The sequence below is a fragment of the Clupea harengus genome, chromosome 22 (assembly GCF_900700415.2).
Source record: "Clupea harengus chromosome 22, Ch_v2.0.2, whole genome shotgun sequence".
Classification (NCBI taxonomy): Eukaryota; Metazoa; Chordata; class Actinopteri; order Clupeiformes; family Clupeidae; genus Clupea; species Clupea harengus.
Window position 1 is genome coordinate 25328217 of NC_045173.1, and position 19443 is coordinate 25347659.

At 44.3% G+C, this 19443-nt stretch overlaps 1 protein-coding gene across 1 annotated transcript; it reads right to left on the reverse strand.

The window, feature by feature from the left end:
* Window positions 1–352: 352 nt before the first annotated feature.
* Window positions 353–17049, reverse strand: fam163aa (family with sequence similarity 163 member Aa). Its single transcript, XM_012834240.3, has 5 exons — window positions 16566–17049; window positions 3359–3472; window positions 3128–3152; window positions 2860–2974; window positions 353–2383 (listed from the first exon to the last, which is right to left on the reverse strand). The coding sequence occupies exons 4-5, from the start codon at window positions 2950–2952 to the stop codon at window positions 2015–2017; spliced, it is 462 nt and encodes a 153-aa protein (XP_012689694.2). The 5' UTR covers window positions 2953–2974; window positions 3128–3152; window positions 3359–3472; window positions 16566–17049; the 3' UTR covers window positions 353–2014.
* Between the last annotated feature and the right edge of the window lie 2394 nt (window positions 17050–19443).

Here is a 19443-nt window from a genome sequence, read left to right on the forward strand (position 1 = left end):
TAGAAAAAGTCTGAACTAGAGGACTGTCTAAGAAATGAATCATGTTTAGTTAGCAGGGACAACTCTGCAGACAGGCTGGGTTTCCATCCAACTCATGCACAACTCAAAAGTTGGTTAAAAAAAAACGTGTTGATATGAATAAATCCATTTCCATGGAACCTTATTCACATTTTACTCTATGCGAATCAGGAGTTAATCCACCCCCTTATAGGAAATACATATCTTATTCAATTTACAGGATTTCATGCACATTTCAGGATAGAATTGAGGTTGGATAGAAACCCAGTTATTGTTTGCGGTAATTAAGAGCATGGAGATATTAGTAGGCACGAAATCAAATCCAAAAGAAGTGTCCAGGCATTTATAAATATTTATTCATATTCAAAAGGAAACATTCTGTGAAATAGGTGGTCAATGCTCTTGAGGAAATATGCGTGTCGTAGATTAAATAACGTTTTAACTCTGAAACGTAGTGAAAACACTTTAAGGGGAAACTATAAGTGCTTTGCAGTAAATTGCTGCATTCTGTAGTGTTTATAGCTGTGGGTCACACCATATTAGAAAGAAAGACTACATCAGTTGAATGGCTATGTCGCATGGATATAAAATCAAACAAAATAATTGAATTGAATAAAACCCATGACATAGAGTTGAATTAATAGCTGGTTTTATATAACGCTATAATGTGGATATTCACAACACTTTGTGAACACAGTGAAAAAACTTTAATAACAGTATTTATATAATTATTATTTCAACATATTTAATAATTAAACAATTTTCAGTCATTTATAACACAGCAGGGAATTGTGTCCTGGTGAAGGTGTGATAATATTTATAATGACAATTTCAGGGATACTTAATGTCCAAAAGGGAACAGAACAAAACACAGGAAGAACTGGGGAGTGAGACGTACGGTGGAGATGAACAGAACTGGACACTCTTAAGTGGTACAGTGACGGAACCCATACATACAATAAACAGATATGTCACTCATTTAACACTAGACACAATGCTTTTCAGAAGAACACACTCCATGAGAAATAAATACAAAATAAAAGAATGTGTGAATGCAGAAAATGTCGTCCTGTAAATGAATAGAAAACATAATACGTGTGAATAACAATTTTGTACTTGCACATTTTGCTGTCTCAAAATAAAGAGGCAATATCCTCCTGGAAAAAATAAACTGGTAATGTGGAAAGAATTGTAGAGGTAATTTCATAATAAAACAATTCAAATCCACTTTCACCCTGACATAGCAGCCCTGAAAAATGTAAATTATATGTACAAATCTGCGCTTTCCTAACATTTTATGCCTCAGAGGGGTCTTTTGGAAGTCTTGCTCTCTTCTGCATTTGAATAACTGGCATACAGTACTTGCATAGAGACAACCCTAAAATAGTTTGACTCTTTTCTGTTTTCTACAGATCTAAAAAAAAAAAAAAAAAAGTGATCCTTAGAGGTAAAAATCTCCCTCTTGAGCAATGATTACACATTTGTATGTGTACACATATCTAACGTTATTTTTTTTCAGCTCACAGAAAGATAAAACGGACCGGTTGGGTGACAAGGGAAAATAGCTTGCTGCACATAGCCCTCACACTTCACATCTGTCAAAACAAAAAGAGAGAAGTTTGGCAGCAGAGAGGGAAAGCTTACAGGAGGGAGGAATCACAACAAAAATTAATAAACTGGATCAAAAACAGCAAAAGGAAGAACTGAGGACAAGTGAGGGCACTAGTTCAGGGGCAGGAGGGTGGAGGGTGGGGTGGGGGGTTGGGTGGGGGGTTGGTCGGTTGGTCTGTATTGGAGATAACCTCTAAAGGTGACCCCTGAGGTGTCAAGATCAGTTGCCCTTCCCGTACCATGATGGAGTGACAGAGTTGATTTTTTTTTCAATTGATTGTTATTTTTTTGGCGAGGGGCTGGGTGGGTTGTTCTGCCGCGGGTGTGTCCCAGGCCCTGGCTCAGACGTCAGTGCTGATGGCGCGGGTGTATCCCAGGCCCTGGCTCAGACGTCAGTGCTGATGGCGCGGGTGTTGGTGTAGAAGTCGGGGGTGGTGCGGCTGCTCAGCGGGGCTGAGTGCAGGGAGGACATGGAGAAGGACGCGGCCGGGTTCTCGTAGTGGGCGGGCATGAAGGCCAGCCGCTCGCCGCCATTGCGCAAGTCGTCCATGGAACGCATGTAGTAGGGCGAGCAGGTGGGGCAGAACTTGGGAGGCTGCTGTAGTGGCAGCGGCGGGTCGTAGGGCAGCGCGAGGGGGGTGACCGCCGAGCCGTCCACCCCAGGGGCACTGCATGCGTTGCAGGCGAACTGTGGCTGAGGGTCCCCGGTGGAGCCAGCGTCCGCTTCAGACTCATTCTTCCTACAGCAGTAATACTGAGGAGAGTTCAGGGGAGAGAGGAGGAGGTGGAGGAGAAGAAAGAAAAGTGTGTGTGTGTGTGTGTGTGTGTGTGTGTGTGTGTGTGTGTGTGTGTGTGTGTGTGTGTGCACGTATGATTACCTGAAACTGTGTTTTTGAAGACCCAACTCTTCAGAGAGCACCTCCCTTCCTAAACTGGCACCTTGACTAGCGCTTAACTTGCACTTCAGCAGTTACATTCCTGCACTTATTTTTCTTTCTATGTCGTTTTTTTCTATTTTCTTATGTAAAGTAGTATTTATTGTTATGTAAAGTAGTATTTATTGTTACACCATGTTCTTTATTGCTCTTAGCTTGACTGTTCTCTCCCTTGTACGTCGCTTTGGACAAAAGCGTCTGCTAAATGACTAAATGTAAATGTAAATGTAAATGTGTTTTGATTTCACCAAATCATATGTCTGCTCATTTTAAAAACAAGGTGAGGTCAAATTACCTGGAGTCTACAGTAACACAGCACTGCTATGATAGACAGGAGTATCACCGTGGCGAGAATTCCTCCAGTTATGACAACCGTTCCAGCTGTCATCCGACCAGATCTCCATCAAACCCTGTACACCCACACACACATCAGGACATCAGGACATCAGGCGTTTAGGCGCGCAGAACTGAAATGTCTCATCTCTCATGTTAAGAACAAAAACAAGTCATTTGTTGCTTTAATGTATTCCAAACACCCCCAAAAGACATTGATAATCACTTACGTTCAGCAATGTGTGCTTTTAGTACCTGCCGAGATAATAAATGGTTACCATTAAACAATCTTACAGCATGATGCATAGCTGACACAGAAACCACCACGCCAGCGCTAGTGGGTGCTGCTGAGAAGGCTGTCAGATCTCAGAGCGTGTGTCAGTGGCACAGAGACGTAAGTGCCTGTATGAGTGCAGCGCGTGGGGGGGGGGGGGGCAACAGAGCATAAGAGGTGAACTTACATCAGGACAGCGGGAGAGGAGGGGCAGGAGGGCACCAGGGAGCCTGTGGGCACAGCTGCTTCAAAGGCACCGGGCACGGGGCATGGGTCACAGCGCCTCGACTGGATGGAGCCCCTGCTTGTTTCACACATGGCACAGGGAACAAAGAATAACAACAACAACAACAACAATAAAAACAGCGCCAATTAAAATAAGCTCTGCTCAGAGCACCAAGGTTACTGTGCAGACAGCCTTTAGTTACAAACTGCTACTCTTGGACACCCATTTTGTCTTGTTTGCAGTAGTACCACAATCACCCACAAGATGGTGTGAGGGTGCACTAACTGCATACTCAAAAAAAAAGGAACCGCTTTAAACATGTATTATAATATAAATAATTGAATAATATACAAATAATACATACGCATAATAAATACTTATTTTGCCATTGATACCTTATCTCTCGTTGTCGAGCAAAGAAAAAGAAACAGTTCAACATGAACTGTTGCACCAGTGAGATCAGTCATGACTGTTCCGATAAAAATCTGAGTACTGAATGGAGAAGTGACAAGATTAAGCAAACATGATTGGCAAAAAACGTAGAGAAATGACACTGAATGTCACATTGCTGTAGTGGAAACATGATGCCACTGCTATCCCACCTGGCCTGAAGCAGCATGCTACCCTGATACCCAAAGCGACGGGTACCACACATGTGATCTCCATGCGACCCACAGCGAAGGGGCACCAAGAAACAGCCCCACTCTGGCCTTAAAAGCACCAGCTCTGGGGCAAGAGAACACCAGCTCTGGGGCAAGAGAACACTGGTGTAGCAGCACAGATAGCCCAATTTCCCTAGCTAGCTCCTGTCCATTTTGGTTTAAGTAAGAGCACTAAATTATATAGAGCGACGGGGAATGCTAATGTGGTTAAAAGCAACGTGCCATCTATTCTCCCTGGAACGTGTCCAAGCACTGTTTCCACAGCTCCTCCTCCTCCACCTCCTCGTCCTCTGCTTCCTTCTCTTCCAGGACCCACGTGAGGAGGGATGTGAGCAGAGGACATAGGCCTTCTGGGGCGCTCTGCCTCCTCACAACGGAGACAGGTGTCTTCCAACAGGAGACGTCCTGCCACTGTGACGGTGGTGTAGAGAGCTGGCCCTGCCTGTGGAGAAGCCAACTGACAACTGATGCGTAAGAGTAGAAGGGCTGTAAGGACTGTATGTCCTGTTCGTGGGAATGCAAGCTGCCAAAGCTGTATCCTAAAGAGAGGCGGCCATGGCTTTGAAAATAGCTGGCCATTCAGACAGTGCCGAGATCTATGTGTGTTTGAACGAGAGGGATCCAGCACAGAGGTCTGTTGTTCGCCTCAGTTCACCATTTCAAAATGGATGTGTAATACCCGATTTTTTTTGTAGGTGAACACTTGCAGGTGAATGGAGAACAATGAAATGGTGAGAGTGTTCTTAAGAACATAATACACGTTAGGGTTGGGTTTATTATAATGAAATGCTGTTCATTGGGGAATTTGGACATATGGATGGCTTTTCCCTCTGCCCACACAACTAAAAAGAACAAGAGCGAGCCTAGCAGCCAGGAAAGTATTAACATAAGTAAACATAAAGGCAAACACCAACCACCAACACACACACAACGAGTGCAAAGGACCACACAGATAAGAGCCTACACGGCTGCACTGTCTGCAGTCTGCCTTCGCCACCAAGCCAAAAACAAAAGATTGCTTAAAGTAAACGGCTCCTTAAATTGGTCCTTGCTTCCCCTAGAGAGTCCTCTGGTAAATGGAGCATCAATTATGCAAGGCAAAGAGTAAGAGACACCACAGGTGCTCAAGCTCCACAACACTGCCCTGGCGGATTACATTTCAGCGGCCCGTTTATGATGTGGACGCCGAAGTCTCTTAATGAAAAGCTCAGTCTCCGTACGTGCGTGCGTGTGTAATCGGCATTGCGGACAGGAGCGGGGGAGGCTAGGGCAGCATTGGAGCCTCTGTGCAGCTGCATCGAGCTGTGAGGAGGCTGCAGGCAGGCAGTAAGGGGGTGGGGGGAGATAGGTGGATGGGAGGGCAGCGTGACCTGGAGCGAGCCCTTGTCAGTGTGCCAATTCATCATCCGGCTCCCTCTGTTACAGCAATGAGTCTGCAGATCAATAGGCAGACGCTCGTATATCTCCGTTACCATGGCGCCTCGGGGGCCACTGACCCACTTCTCCTTTAACACCCCAACCTCTGTCTCTCTCAGAGCCGCTATCCCTCTCCACATCCTCTCTGTCTCTCTCTCCACATCCTCTCCGTCTCTCTCTCTCTCTCCATCCCTCTCCACATCCTCTCTGTCTCTCTCTCCACATCCTCTCCGTCTCTCTCTCTCTCTCCATCCCTCTCCACATCCTCTCTGTCTCTCTCCGAGCCTCCATCCCTCTCCACATCCTCTCTGTCTCTCTCTCTCTCTCTCTCCATCCCTCTCCACATCCTCTCCGTCACTCTCTCTCTCTCCCTCTCCACATCCTCTCTCTCTCTCTCTCTCTATCTCTCTCCACATCCTCTCTCTCTCTCTCTCTCTCTCTCTCTCCATCCCTCTCCACATCCTCTCTGTCTCTCTCTCTCCATCCCTCTCCACATCCTCTCCGTCACTCTCTCTCTCTCCCTCTCCACATCCTCTCTCTCTCTCTCTCTCTCTATCTCTCTCCACATCCTCTCTGTCTCTCTCTCTCTATCCCTCTCCACATCCTCTCTGTCTCCCTCAGAGCCTCCATCCCTCTCCACATCCTCTCTGTCTCTGTATCACTGCTATTCTTCCTCCTCTCTCTCTCTCTCTCTCTCTCTATCCCTCTCCACATCCTCTCTGTCTCTCTCTCTCTCTCTCTCCCTCTCCACATCCTCTCTGTCTCTCTCTCTCTCTCTCTCTATCCCTCTCCACATCCTCTCTGTCTCTCTCTCTCTCCACATCCTCTCTCTCTCTCTCTCTCTCTCTATCCCTCTCCACATCCTCTCTGTCTCTCTCTCTCTATCCCTCTCCACATCCTCTCTGTCTCTCTCTCTCTCTCTCTATCCCTCCCCACATCCTCTCTGTCTCTCTCTCTCTCTCTCTCTATCCCTCTCCACATCCTCTCTGTCTCTCTCTCTCTCTCTCTCTATCCCTCCCCACATCCTCTCTGTCTCTCTCTCTCTCTCTCTCTATCCCTCTCCACATCCTCTCTGTCTCTCTCTCTCTCTCTCTCTATCCCTCTCCACATCCTCTCTGTCTCTCTCTCTCTCCATCCCTCTCCACATCCTCTCTCTCTCTCAGAGCCTCAATCCCTCTCCACATCCTCTCTGTCTCTGTATCACTGCTATTCTTTCTCTCTCTCTCTCTCTCTTTCTATCTCTCTCTCTCTCTCTCTCTCTTAGCCTGCTGTTGGACTGACTCCTCATCTTTTGATCAGATGGCCACACACACACACACACACACACACACACACCACACACACACACACACACACACACACACACACACACACACACACCACACACACACACACACACACACACACACACACACACACACACATCACACACACATCAGATCAGATGGCCTTTATTACTCCTTGCTATTGTGATGCCTCTTCTGTAATGTCAGCGGTCAGCTCAGTTCAGCTCTCTGCAGTAACGCTCTTTTGACTTCATCTCCTGCCTCCCCTCCTGCCTGTCAGTGCCCTGTTGTTTCTCTCTCTCTCTCCCTCTCTCTCTCCCTGTTTCTCTCTCTCTCTCTCTCTCTCTCTCTCTCTTCCTCTCTGACAGGCTGTCTCTTTGACGCCAGTGAGATCTACTCTGTGGTTGGGCAGAGTTCATTCTGATCACTGTGCTGTCAAAGATGCACAGGGATGATTTTCACTCGGGTCAAGTAGAGTGCTGCACCATTAATATATTGCAGTCATGATTGCACTCACAACATAACCGAAAGGCTGCGATGTGATTAAATAACAAATGTGCATGTTTGAACATGACAACTTGTTCTGTTGTTTATGTCAAGTCTGTTCATCATCTACGCCTATAAATAAAGAGATGACCAGTCAGTCAGACCAGTCAAGTGACCAGAAGAGTGTATACGCACAGACCAGAGACCAGAGACCAGAGACCAGAGACCACTATGAAAGGAGTTCAACCTACTCAGATTTAATTCTGGGTTATCAAGGATAGTTGATAGTTAGGGTAGGACAAACTCTGATTGCCTCAATTGCTGTTAAACAGTACTACAGCAGTGATTAATATGTCGGTTGACCCGGTGTTACTTAACTGGAGTTTTGTGCACGTTCACATAAAATGGGCACAATCACCAACGCAGGCCGAGTTCATGACCAATGGCTTGTGCACCGCGGGAATGAATGTACTATAATTTGTGGCTATAAAGAGTCTAAATTAACCCGAACACCATGGCGGCCAAAAAGGCCAGAGAGGCTTGTTAGCAGTGCATTGCCATCAGAGTAAATCTGCAATTCGTTTGATACAGTTTTCTTGCCATAGGCCCGGCTATGTTATCTATACTGTCTGTTTTGTCTTCATTCTAACAATCGTTTCAGCTGCAACTCCAGTTAAAAGCACACCTGCAACAAGTCAGGATTAAATCGAATATTTTTATATCAAGTGGTAGGCTATGCATTAATAGTACTCATTAATGCTGCTGCGTATAGATGAGATGTCTTGCCCACACTCTAACAGCCTATTCATGTGTTAACAGCTAGCAGAAAAAATAGGTTGAGCTTGTGAAAACCGGAGGAGGGTCACATCCTGCTACTTTTTCACAGGCAATGGAGTTAGCCATTGCAAACAACACAGGAAGGACCACAATGGAGGGGTCACGGGGGAAGTCAGCTTACCCTGGTGATAGCTCAAAGTCCACCCATTATGTACAGGTTAATATCATGCCAATTGTTTTGATTGCTCAGTTAAAGAAAACATGTAGTTCACATGATGCCACTTTGTTTATTATATTGCAATCAGTCGCGAATCACAATATTGTCGTGAATAGCAACATGACTTTTTCATGAAATCGTGCAGCCCTAGCCCTAGGTCGTGTTTTCACCCCAAAGGCAGCTTTTATAATAGATGTGTGTCAACCTTCTGTTTGAAAGAACCACAGATGTCCACCCAGGTTATCCCTAATGAAATACAGCACGTACAAATGGATATCATTATTGTGTTCTAAAGGCGGTTCTCTACAGACAGAGTTGAACTTATTAATGCAAAGCACGTACAAATGGATATCATTATTGTGTTCTAAAGGCAGTTATGTACAGACAGAGTTGAACTTATTGATATCATTATTGTGTTCTAAAGGCGGTTCTCTACAGACAGAGTTGAACTTATTGATGCAATAAGCATACATTAAATGTTTTAAGTCATTTCAATCATCAGGGGAAAAAGTCTGAATAAATGAAATCTAAATTTCTTTCATGGAATGTGCAGCTATGAAATGTGCACCTTTGCTTCTTCCTGGCACTTGATTGAGCTTTGCTGGTGACAAGGTGCAGAGGAAATGACAACACACAGGCTGCAGGAGGAGCCTCAGACCTGTTTCTCAAGATGTGTGAAATAATGAGCGTAAAGATATCAAATAATGTGTAATAAACTCTAATTACAATTAGTCATTCATTTCCCCTCTGCGATTTAACAGCCTTTGGAATGGTACCAGGCGAGCACAGTAGAGGAGGATATTAAAGCCCATACAAGCATTCCACGACATTCCAAACATTCCACACATCTCATCTTATGGTTTTTTGTATTCTCAAATAAGAAGGCCCCGTGGTGAGGTTTTCTTTCTTGCCACACTTCTAGGCTTTTGTGGTGTCTCCCACACCACTGAGCTTTCCCACAGATCACAAGGCATCGAGCCATCTCTGATGCCGCACTCCAAGAATAGCCTGGGGGAACCATCGCTAGTAAGTAGTCCGAGCTTTCATTTAATCTCACTGCAGGGCCTGTTTTTATTCCAAACACTTAAACGACTGACTCTAATGAATTAGTTACTGTTGTGATAAAAGAAAGAAAGAAAAAAAAAAACGAAAATGAAATCCAGCCTCTTCTTGAGATTTCCTATAAATGGCGTTTTTTTTCTCTCTTCGCTGCAGGGAGAGCTGAGAATGGGAGCGATGAGAATTGGCAGAGAGAATTAGGAGGAGATATTTGAACTCTTTTGACTTTTACGGAGAAGTGCAAAGAGGACCTGGACAGGAAACAAATCATGTCAGTATATCATTTTTTTGTGGCTCTTTCGCCAGTGGTCAAAACAGGCAGTCAAACTGACCACATTGACCACATTGACCACAAAGTGGGCTCTATCCTGAGTTTGGCACTTGGTGTGGTGACACATGACGGCACGAGCCAAGTGAAATACGGGGAGATGCTCTCTCTGTCTCGTACATCATCGACAGGCATCTCGCTCATCACTATAACTGTCTGTCAAGCGCTAGCACATGAGATTCCCTCCCCCCCTTCCCCCCCAAAGCGGCCCTTCTTCTGAGGAATTCTAACAGTGTCAGCCCATCCTTTACCCAGCGGGACTGGAAGACTAAAAACTGACATAGATGTTGAAATAAAGACGTGGAAATAAAGGGTGAAAATCAGGGGAACAAAAAAATCACTTTAAGCCTGAAAGTAGCTTTTTTACAAAAGAATGTACAGTAACAGTACAGTACGCTACACCCATCCAATGTCAAGGAGACATGGAACAACAACCGTCCAGTATTACGGAACAAGCCAAGAGAATGATTCCCCCCTACGCAGCGCACCGGTCACCACAGCCGAGTGAAACGTCTGAGTTGGCACAAGGCATAGACAGAAGCACTGGCGCTGCCCAGCTGTGCTGTCGCTCCGAGGCACTGGGTAAGGAGGGCTCTGTTTTCTGCCAGCATTCGTCTCCTCTCACTGAGGCCTCTGAGATTGTGCAGTTCTCACATACTTGGTAATTGTCTTTTTGGCAGGGACAGGCTGCAAGCTATGGATCCACAATCACTCCACATTTGAGCAATTCAGTGATGTGGTGCTTTGACCCTACACTCAACAGCAATATCTTTTTATAGCACTCTTATCTATGGTACACGCAACTTCATTTGAAATAGGATTTTTGTTTTAATCTACAGCATGAAAAGGGCCGTAGTTTTGTGGCGGGAAGAAAATGTATAGAGGGTTTAGCATGCGGGGCAGAAAGGGAAACATCTCAGAATGATCAGAACTCTTGGTGAGTGTGATGGATTTGAGCCAAGACGTTGGAATGATAGATGTCATGGCTGAATCGTCGAATTACGAGTGATCTGGCAATGGTGATCGAAAGCAGCTGAGAAACCCATGTAAGCTCATAATGACAGAGCTCACTCATGCAGGCCTTTCCATCTTTTATGCTTGTGTACACCCCTGACAGATTGACAGATTGCAACGCAAGTTATACTAGAGCAAACAAAGAGAAGAAATGGCAACTATTCCACCTTTATGGCTCAAATCCAAACAATCTCCTCATGTTATGTTACTCCACTCTCTTCTGTTGGTTTATATGACAAACACAGATTCTCCAAATGAAAGCTGTCACTTCATGTTATGGCAGGAAAAATACCATTATATTGGTGGCATCTTAAGAGTTACAGAGAATTAACTACGAGACATTCCTACCCTCTGTTACTTGACGGGATAAGATGTAATAACAGCGGGCTTTGGAATGAATTTAGCCCTGATCTGACATTGCCATCACCGGTTCTGTTCTGTGCCAGATCATGAATGTGTCCCTGATCTGACATTGCCATCACCGGTTCTGTGCCAGATCAGGGCCAAATCTGCGCCAGAAGTGGCTGCTCCATGAGTAAGGGCTCCGCGAGCCCCCTCTGTCATACCCGTTCAAACCGAGGTTCAACCATGGTTCCTTCCTGACTAACAGGGAGTTTTTTCTTGCCCATGTTGCCATTGTGCTTGCACTAAGGGGGTTTCAGGCTCTGGGCTCTGTAAAGCGCCTAGAGACAATTGTATTGTTATGGCGCTATATAAATAAAATTGAATTGAATTGAATTGAATTGAATTATACCCGAGTTGTTCAAGCTCTACGACCCACCTCTCGACCTGAGTCGGACGAGTCAGCGTGGGTTGATTTTGGTATGAATAGGCACAGCCTGTGTTGCTAACAACCAGGACGGTACAAATGAAACTCATTGGTTCACTTAACTTCATTACACCATCCTCTGGCGACTGTGTGTGGACAATGAATCCTAATCCTATCCAAAGTCTTACATAGCCTCACTCCGTTTTGAAGTCTATATGCCCGGAATAAGAAGTGTAGGCTATGGAATTTTGTAGGCTGGCATAACTTGCTAATAGTTCATTTACAATACCCAAAATCAAAACTTCCCATTAATGCCAATGCTTGAAACACCTAATCACATTTTCAGTAAATAAGAGACTGACGTTTATTAAGTCTCAGTGATTCAGAGAATTAACAGACACATAACTAATGTTAGTCAGCTATGCCAGCTGGCATGAGATCTGTTGGGACAATATCAAAATCAGGCAAACTAAACACACACACACACACACACACGCACGCACACACACACACACACACACACACACACACACACACACACACACACACACACAGAGGCAAAAGGCGAATATGTGTTGGGCCGTTTTACACCAGCTGCGTCACAGGGCACGCTTCAGAGGGTCCAATGGCCCGGTTGGTTGGACACTTTTGCATTGATTGAAACCTGGCTCAACTGAATGGAGCACAGCCATGCTAGCTATTGTATCATGAACATCAATTTAGACACCAGAGGGCGTGGACTATTAATGGACTATCACTACAGAATCCATAGCAATATTGCCAATCTTATAGCTACGGAATCCGTAACAATAGCCACTTTGTTGTTGAAAACCTGGTATTGCAGAAGCTGAATCATGTACAAATGATAGACCAACTGTAAGTCCGGCTGAACAAAGCTGAACAAAGAGCAGCTCTACCAGTTGTGTTCGGTGACTGACTGACACATCAAACATGCAACACTGTAAATGTTGCCATGGCAGCATGGATAAAGAAAGAGTGATTATATGGAATACAGAGCCTTTCAAATTCTATGGGGAAATGTGTTTAGCCTTGGCAATTACACAATGTTAACAAGTTGCGTTCAGTTTTCCTTGAAATATGCTGCAAGATCCCCAATTTAAGATTCACACAATTTAAGAGCTGCACATGCACACATGAGCAAACCTTCTCTTTTTTGTTCAATTCTAAAAGTTACCTCTACCCTACTCTTGTCTTCATCATCTGTTGAACTGCATTGTGCGATGAAATTTAAATTCCTGCACAAGACTGTCAGTTAAGATATATGCGTACCTGCCAGGTTGTGATCCAGGTCCTATCTGGATTGCCCCTGTTGACAGGCTTGGTCTGAATTGAACAGACATGAGGTAAACCTTTGGTCAAATAACCCTGGTCCGACCCTGGTTGTTGGTTTGAAAGGAGTACCAGACTCTAGCTGGGCCTGTGTGTGTGTGTGTGTGTGTGTGTGTGTGTGTGTGTGTGTGTGCGTGCGTGCGTGCGTGCGTGCGTGCGTGCGTGCGTGCGTGCGTGCGTGCGTGCGTGCGTGCGTGCGTGCGTGCGTGCGTGTGTGTGTACCAGTGGAGCTCAGCTGGCAGATTTATGGCTGTCCAATAGGCACATCTCGCTCCAAGGACAAATCAACAGACAGCTTCAGATGTCAGGCAGTAAAGCAACCTTTCAGCTGCTGACTTGGGACTTATTCAGCAATTGAGGCGGTGCTGCTTTAATTTGGACAGTGTTTATTTAAAGCACATAAAGGAACAACATCCACACAGAAAAGCAAAATAATATGCTGCTGATTATATTCATTAAAAAGGAGACAGTCCAAGGGGTTCAGAGTCATTCAACAGGACACGCAAGCATTAACAGAGAATATAGTTCAGAAACACATATCTTCCTTTTGCCTCTGTGTGTGTGTGTGTATGTATGTGTGTGTGTGTGTTTGTGTGTGTTTGTGGGTGTGTGTTTAGGTTGCCTGATTTTTATATTGTCCCAACTGATCTCATGCCATCATTTCTGAATCTCGCTCAATTCTATTTTTAAAGCATGAACAGGACTTCATGTGTACTTCCTGTGCATTCCTGTTAAATTGGCCAAATTGAAATGATCATTGAACCAGCGTTGTGTGTCTGCTCACTGCCTCCTGAGCAGCACAAAACATACAGTATGGGTGGGACATTTGTCACCTAACACCTGGCACACTACAAATACAGCTGTATGCCACTGTATGCCGTTTTACAAATACAATGATTTATGAGGTCACTGACACCATATCCTTATTTTTCTCTCCCATGGCGGCCACTGTTGATCCTCCCAATGTCTTCACATAGTGCAATAATGAAATAAATCCTGCAGAGCTTAGATTCATCTACATCTAAATAGCAGTCAAATGTGTGCTTCCAATATCCTTATTTATCGTACTCAGTCTACTAATGGGGTCAGTGAGGAAGAGAGTCCACACAGTCCCTGCCTTGTCTGTGGCCTCTGAAGGACTACATACAACACAACACATCCACCAGATGTGCAGTGTTAAATCAAAGCTCAGAAACAATCAGCTTGAAGTGATGTGACGTGAAAGTGTTTTTCCATTCGAGTAGATCCTGAAACACCCGAGTAAATGAGTCAGACACTGACTTTCGCTGCCGCCTCCTCCTCCTCCTCCTCCTCCTCCTCCTCTTCTTCTTTTTCCTCCTCCTCCGTCATAAACATGCCAAAATGTGTTGCCTTTCTGATACCTGTTCCATTATTCAGGCGGCAAGCAAACATAAACAGCATCATCTCGCCCTGAAGGCTCCTCCAGAAGCTGCTTGTTTAACTAATCCATGATGTCATCTAACACAAGGCAATAGGGAGAGGGGTGAGGCGCACGTCCTTCTTCATTATTCAAATGAACCTTTCTCCGGTGGCCACATGAGCCAACGCCAGCCAGAGCAGACAGGGGAAGCAGGAGACCTGATCATTTTTGAATGAATCCCGGGCCCTGATATATCTGCTGTTAAATAATGACATGAATATTTCGGCGAGGTAGCCTCTAACTTTGCACTTGGAATCACGGTGAGCCTGCAATTTTAAAGCAAGACTGCTCAATTATTTAAATATAATTCCAGTAACAATATTTTTCCATCACCAGGCAATTTAGCCAGGTAGTCCAAGTCAAGACATTCTCTCCCCCCATCCTCTTCAAAAGCACTCATCTCCAGCGTGTAAGGAGAAGAAAATACATCTGAATCTAGGACAGCTGCACCACTAGCACAGATGAATAAAGGAAGGCCAAAGAAGGAATAGTACCCCTATATTTCACTGCTGATAACCAGATCTGGAATCTAATCAGAACCTCCACATGGGGCGTAAAGAACATCACGTGGCTTAAATTCACGTGGCAATTTGCACCGGCCTCATTTAAAGGCAGTATGATTACCTCCATACCAGAGTTTAAATGTTTTAGAACGATTCAGTGCCCATGACCGATCCCATTAAGGACTTGACTTATAAACCTCTGGAAAACGCTGCTGTAGTCAGAGGGCATTCGAAAAATGTGCTCTGAACACCTCTGCACATATGGGCGGCTTGATAGTTCATTTTTGTAAACTGTCATTGTCCCATTTTGAGGCCGAAAGGCCTTTGACTGCCATAATTCTTTACTGATATTATACATGGCATTCACTAGATGTCCCCATGCGCAGGTATCACCTCAACTGTCATAAGAACTGGCTGCTGATCGAAAGTCCATTGTAGACTGCAGATAAAGCAGGGAAGACTGATCAGGCCAACAGCCTGTGATGCACAAAAGTGTTGTTGAACAACCATCAATGGTAACTACGAGAGAGTGTTTGAGATGACAGTCTCTCTATGGTTTGATGTAGACCAAACTAAATAGACAGACAAGCAAATACACTGAAGGTTATGGAGGATTATTCTCATCAGCCAGGTCCTATTGCAAACCACGTGTCACAATATGAATAACTTGTCATAACACCAACGCCATCAGTGCCAACCAGAAACTGAAACTGAGCTCAAGTGAAGGTTACTGCTTTCATTCCATAGACTGGCCTGTGTATATCACGTCTCGATGACAGTGTCTATACAGTGAGCTGGCAACATGTTATATCAAAGCCAGTTCTGTCTTATTGTCTGATTATCAGCTGAAGACAAAATGGCAAGGACAAGTTGTGACAAGGATGAAACAGAATCCCATAATGGATCCGTTATACTCTGATATGCAGGCTGTTCTACAGCTGTGGTAACTGGCTCTCAACTCCATCTGCTGTGAAGTGAAACACGGTTTGCTCCTCGTTGATTCAACTTGATGTTTACACAGAGCCCAGTTTTATCGGGGGCTTTTGAAACCTCTTCCTTTGAGGCGGTGACAGCACTCTGCACTGCCTGAGAGCCACACTCAGTGAGGCACTTTGATGGGATGCCACCGGTGCAGAGACCCGCCTGGAGACGCTGCAATGTAAACTTTACACGGCTCAGTTTAAAAGCCATCCGCCTCAAACATGCCATCCTCCCCTTCTCCCTCGAGCAGCACATCTGCCAAGCCAGAGCCTGCACAAGGGACCACCATGCAGAGCCAGAACGAAAACAAACACATTGAAACAAGTGCAAACATCAGAAGCATCTTAAGCAGCTTGAGCAATCTGGACTGGCTGAGGATCTAACCTCACACACACCTCCTGATTTGACGAGCGATACCACAAGTACCCCGAGAGGGAGGCATTACATCACTGCCACAGCACTTAGTGCTGGAGACACTGAGATGTGCATTGAAAATGTATGGAAAGTGCATGGACACACAGGTTAGCAGCCACCATTCTCTCCATTTTTTTTGCCAATTGACAAAAAAAGATAGCAACATGGCAATGTCCTATTACTACGATTATCACACACAGTAATTAAGTAATGCAAAAGGTTACTATGTACACAGACTGAATAGGATTTTGTTCATTTTTATCAATAACATAGTAAGAACAGCCTTGGTATCTTTGGACATACTATCAGTGCGGTGTATAAAGTCAGTGGAAGTCACATGCATTTCCGTCAAGATATTAAACAACAGAATGTTATACTTTCTTATTGGCTGCTCAGAAATAAGACTAATTCAGGTATTATCTGCATACATGCAAAGACAAAGAAATCCCGTGAAAGTAACATTACCAATGTCTGCGAATGTCTTTTGTCAAAACACGGTGTATTATTCCAAATATCAGCTGCCGATTGAGTCTCGTGGTGGCTGCACAAGGTTGCCCGATGCTTTGCTTCGTTGGCAGAAAATCTCCGCCGTCCGCTACACACACACTGTGACTGTATGTTATTCGGAAATGACAACGGTCACATCATTATTTGTTGTCTCTATTATTCCTCACCATGTCTGCCTCCTCCCTCAGCTGTGCTAGTCGTGTGAGAAATGATTTGGCATTTTCGTGGTTGCAGAGGCGCGAGTTGGTGTTGTAGCCCAGATTGCGGTTTAGTATCCAAACCATGCAGAGAGCGGCTCAGGAGCCCTGTAGGGCGCTAAAGGAAACGCAACAGTGTGAGCGTCGGATACGACCGGCAGAGGTCAGGTTACGAAGTGCTCACACGCCTACAGCTGGAGTCCAGAGTTAAGATATCGGCTTCAGCTACGTCACGTTTCACATGGTCTCCCAGAGAAACACCACAATAACGAACAGGGCAAGACAGAATTTCATGGAGATATTATATACTCAACGTTAACGATGAACAAGATACACATGTATTTGGCAATTATGTGACCTAATCCTTAAGTATGTATTCTAGAAATCTCTCTCATCAACACGTCTTCCCAAACTCAGATAGAAAAGGCAATCGTTACAGAAGCCTAAGATAAAACACGACGTTGGAGCTGTCTGTGGTAGACAAAAATCGAGGCCAGTGAGACACAATCCTCCAATTATTTTCACATTTTTACAATTAGAGAAGCAATAATCAAAATAAGCAGTAACATAATGCAATAATGTGCATTTTGGACTTTTAAAAACGTTACAATTCAAATTGACAATTGACAATTGATTGATGGAGGGGCAATGAGGACAAACCAACATTCTTGGTAACAAGACAAAGACCTAAGTAAGATCATGGGAATTTAAAGAGAAAAAAAGACAAAACACATCTGCCCCACTCTCAGTCATCCTCCACTGTCTGCAGCAACGTGTTCAATTGCCACACCCAGACAGTACTGCTGAGACACAGCAAACCAAGACCCAACAGCCCCCAAAATACCAATGGGACCAATTTAGGGATAAAAAGATGTAGAAGGCCGCCATAATGTCACAACAAACTGAATATGTTTTACAAACACCTGTGATTATTCCAAGGGTGGAAACAGCTTGTTAATGAGAGAAATGTCATTCGGACAAAGACAACCTCTGCAGAACAGAATCCCTGAACACATATCACAAACCACACCCAGAGCAGAAATCATTACGAGGTTTCACAAACATTACAGCAATTTTGGTGTACACAGATAGCACAATCACTGCACTGCAACCATTTGGCGTTTGGTGGAACGGGAGGTCCGTCCTAGCATGAAGAACATAGTGAAAAGACTGTAAGGGAGTAGCTCTGATGTATATTCCTACTTAACAATAAATAATACTAAGACTGAGACTGAGCTCTGTGAACTAAAAAACTTTGTTGTGATTCCAGATATCAAAGAAGAACAATTAAGATGAGGCTACTGTACGAACCGGTGGCAAACTAGGTAACATTATAGCAATGTAATGTTTAGCCTAATTTATGTGTAGCCTAACAATCTGTGCGATACAGCTTAACCTAATGGGGAAAATACAGCTACCTATGATGCATGGCTTACATTCCACATAACGATAATACAGATTTAAAGCAAAGAAAATCTAAATAGTTTCTGATTAATATAAAAACTAGAAGGGCACTCAGAGAGCACAGACTTCCACCAAGGCCAAATGCCCCATCTCGCAAAGTGTGAGAGTGAAAAATAATTTGTGGGTCTGCTCCAAATGTTAATGGGTTTTTACATGGCCCATGCTACACCCATCCACTAAGTTTCATGAACATTGGCCATGTAGATTTTGTGCAATGCGGCAGAGGCAGGCAGAGAGACAGACAACCAAACATTGCTGGCTCCAAATTTTGCCAATCAATTTTAGCTTAATTTCTTCAGAACATTTCACTTTTTAAATTAACTTTCTTCTCTACTCCCACGACCCACCATCTTCACCATGCTGTAGCGCCACCTGCTGTTTTGGGTTGTTTGCATTTACAACTCGTACCGCGGAAAAACAGTGCCAAAAGTCACGTGACCCATGAATGACGTGGTTGCTGTGCACTTGTAGAAAAAAATTTACCGACATGCAAAATGTGGTTTATTTATTTCCATTCTGTGTTTACATTTGTGGAACCTGTCCTTTATTTGTTTGCAAGTAGCATTTTTATGTGCAAAACTCATTGTATTTTTTTTGATAGACATATCTTGGATTTGCAAAGCACACTGTGTTTCTTTGAGATGTGTGTTTTGTGTTTGTAAAGCATGCTGTCCACATTTCCAAATACTGGGGCATATATAAATCACATTCTGTTTGTTTGCAAATCATGGGGTGTTTGTAAAACATATTCAGTTCGTTTCTAACGTTACTGCAGCCTTCTACATCTTTTTGTCACTAAGTTGATCCCATACCAACAGCAGCTGAATGATCTTGCAATGCACCGTCCACTGTCTGTTACTACCTGCATGGCCCGCCGCTGACCACAGACATTACAGCCAACCTATGTGAGCTGTCAGCAGGTCCTTGTGGTCCGTACCATTCCTCCTCGGTCAGTCAGTCAGTGCTCTCCAGCAGGCTGATTATGCTGCTGACTATGACCGAGGGCATTTTTTTATGCATATCTATTACGCCTGGCCTCGTAAATCAACTCTAATGAAACTGTCAAACCTCACATGCTACCACACATCCATTTAAACCTGACTGGGATTTTAAAAAAAAATGCCTTTCAAAGAATACTCATTTAACATGCGACGTCCTCCACTTAAGAAATAACT

Coding starts and splice junctions, on each gene's coding strand:
- fam163aa (XM_012834240.3), bottom strand. CDS start 2,952: ATGACAGCTGGAACGGTTGTCATAACTGGAGGAATTCTCGCCACGGTG. Junction 2,384..2,859: donor TGTGTTACTGTAGACTCCAG/GTAATTTGACCT, acceptor AACTCTCCTCAG/TATTACTGCTGTAGGAAGAA.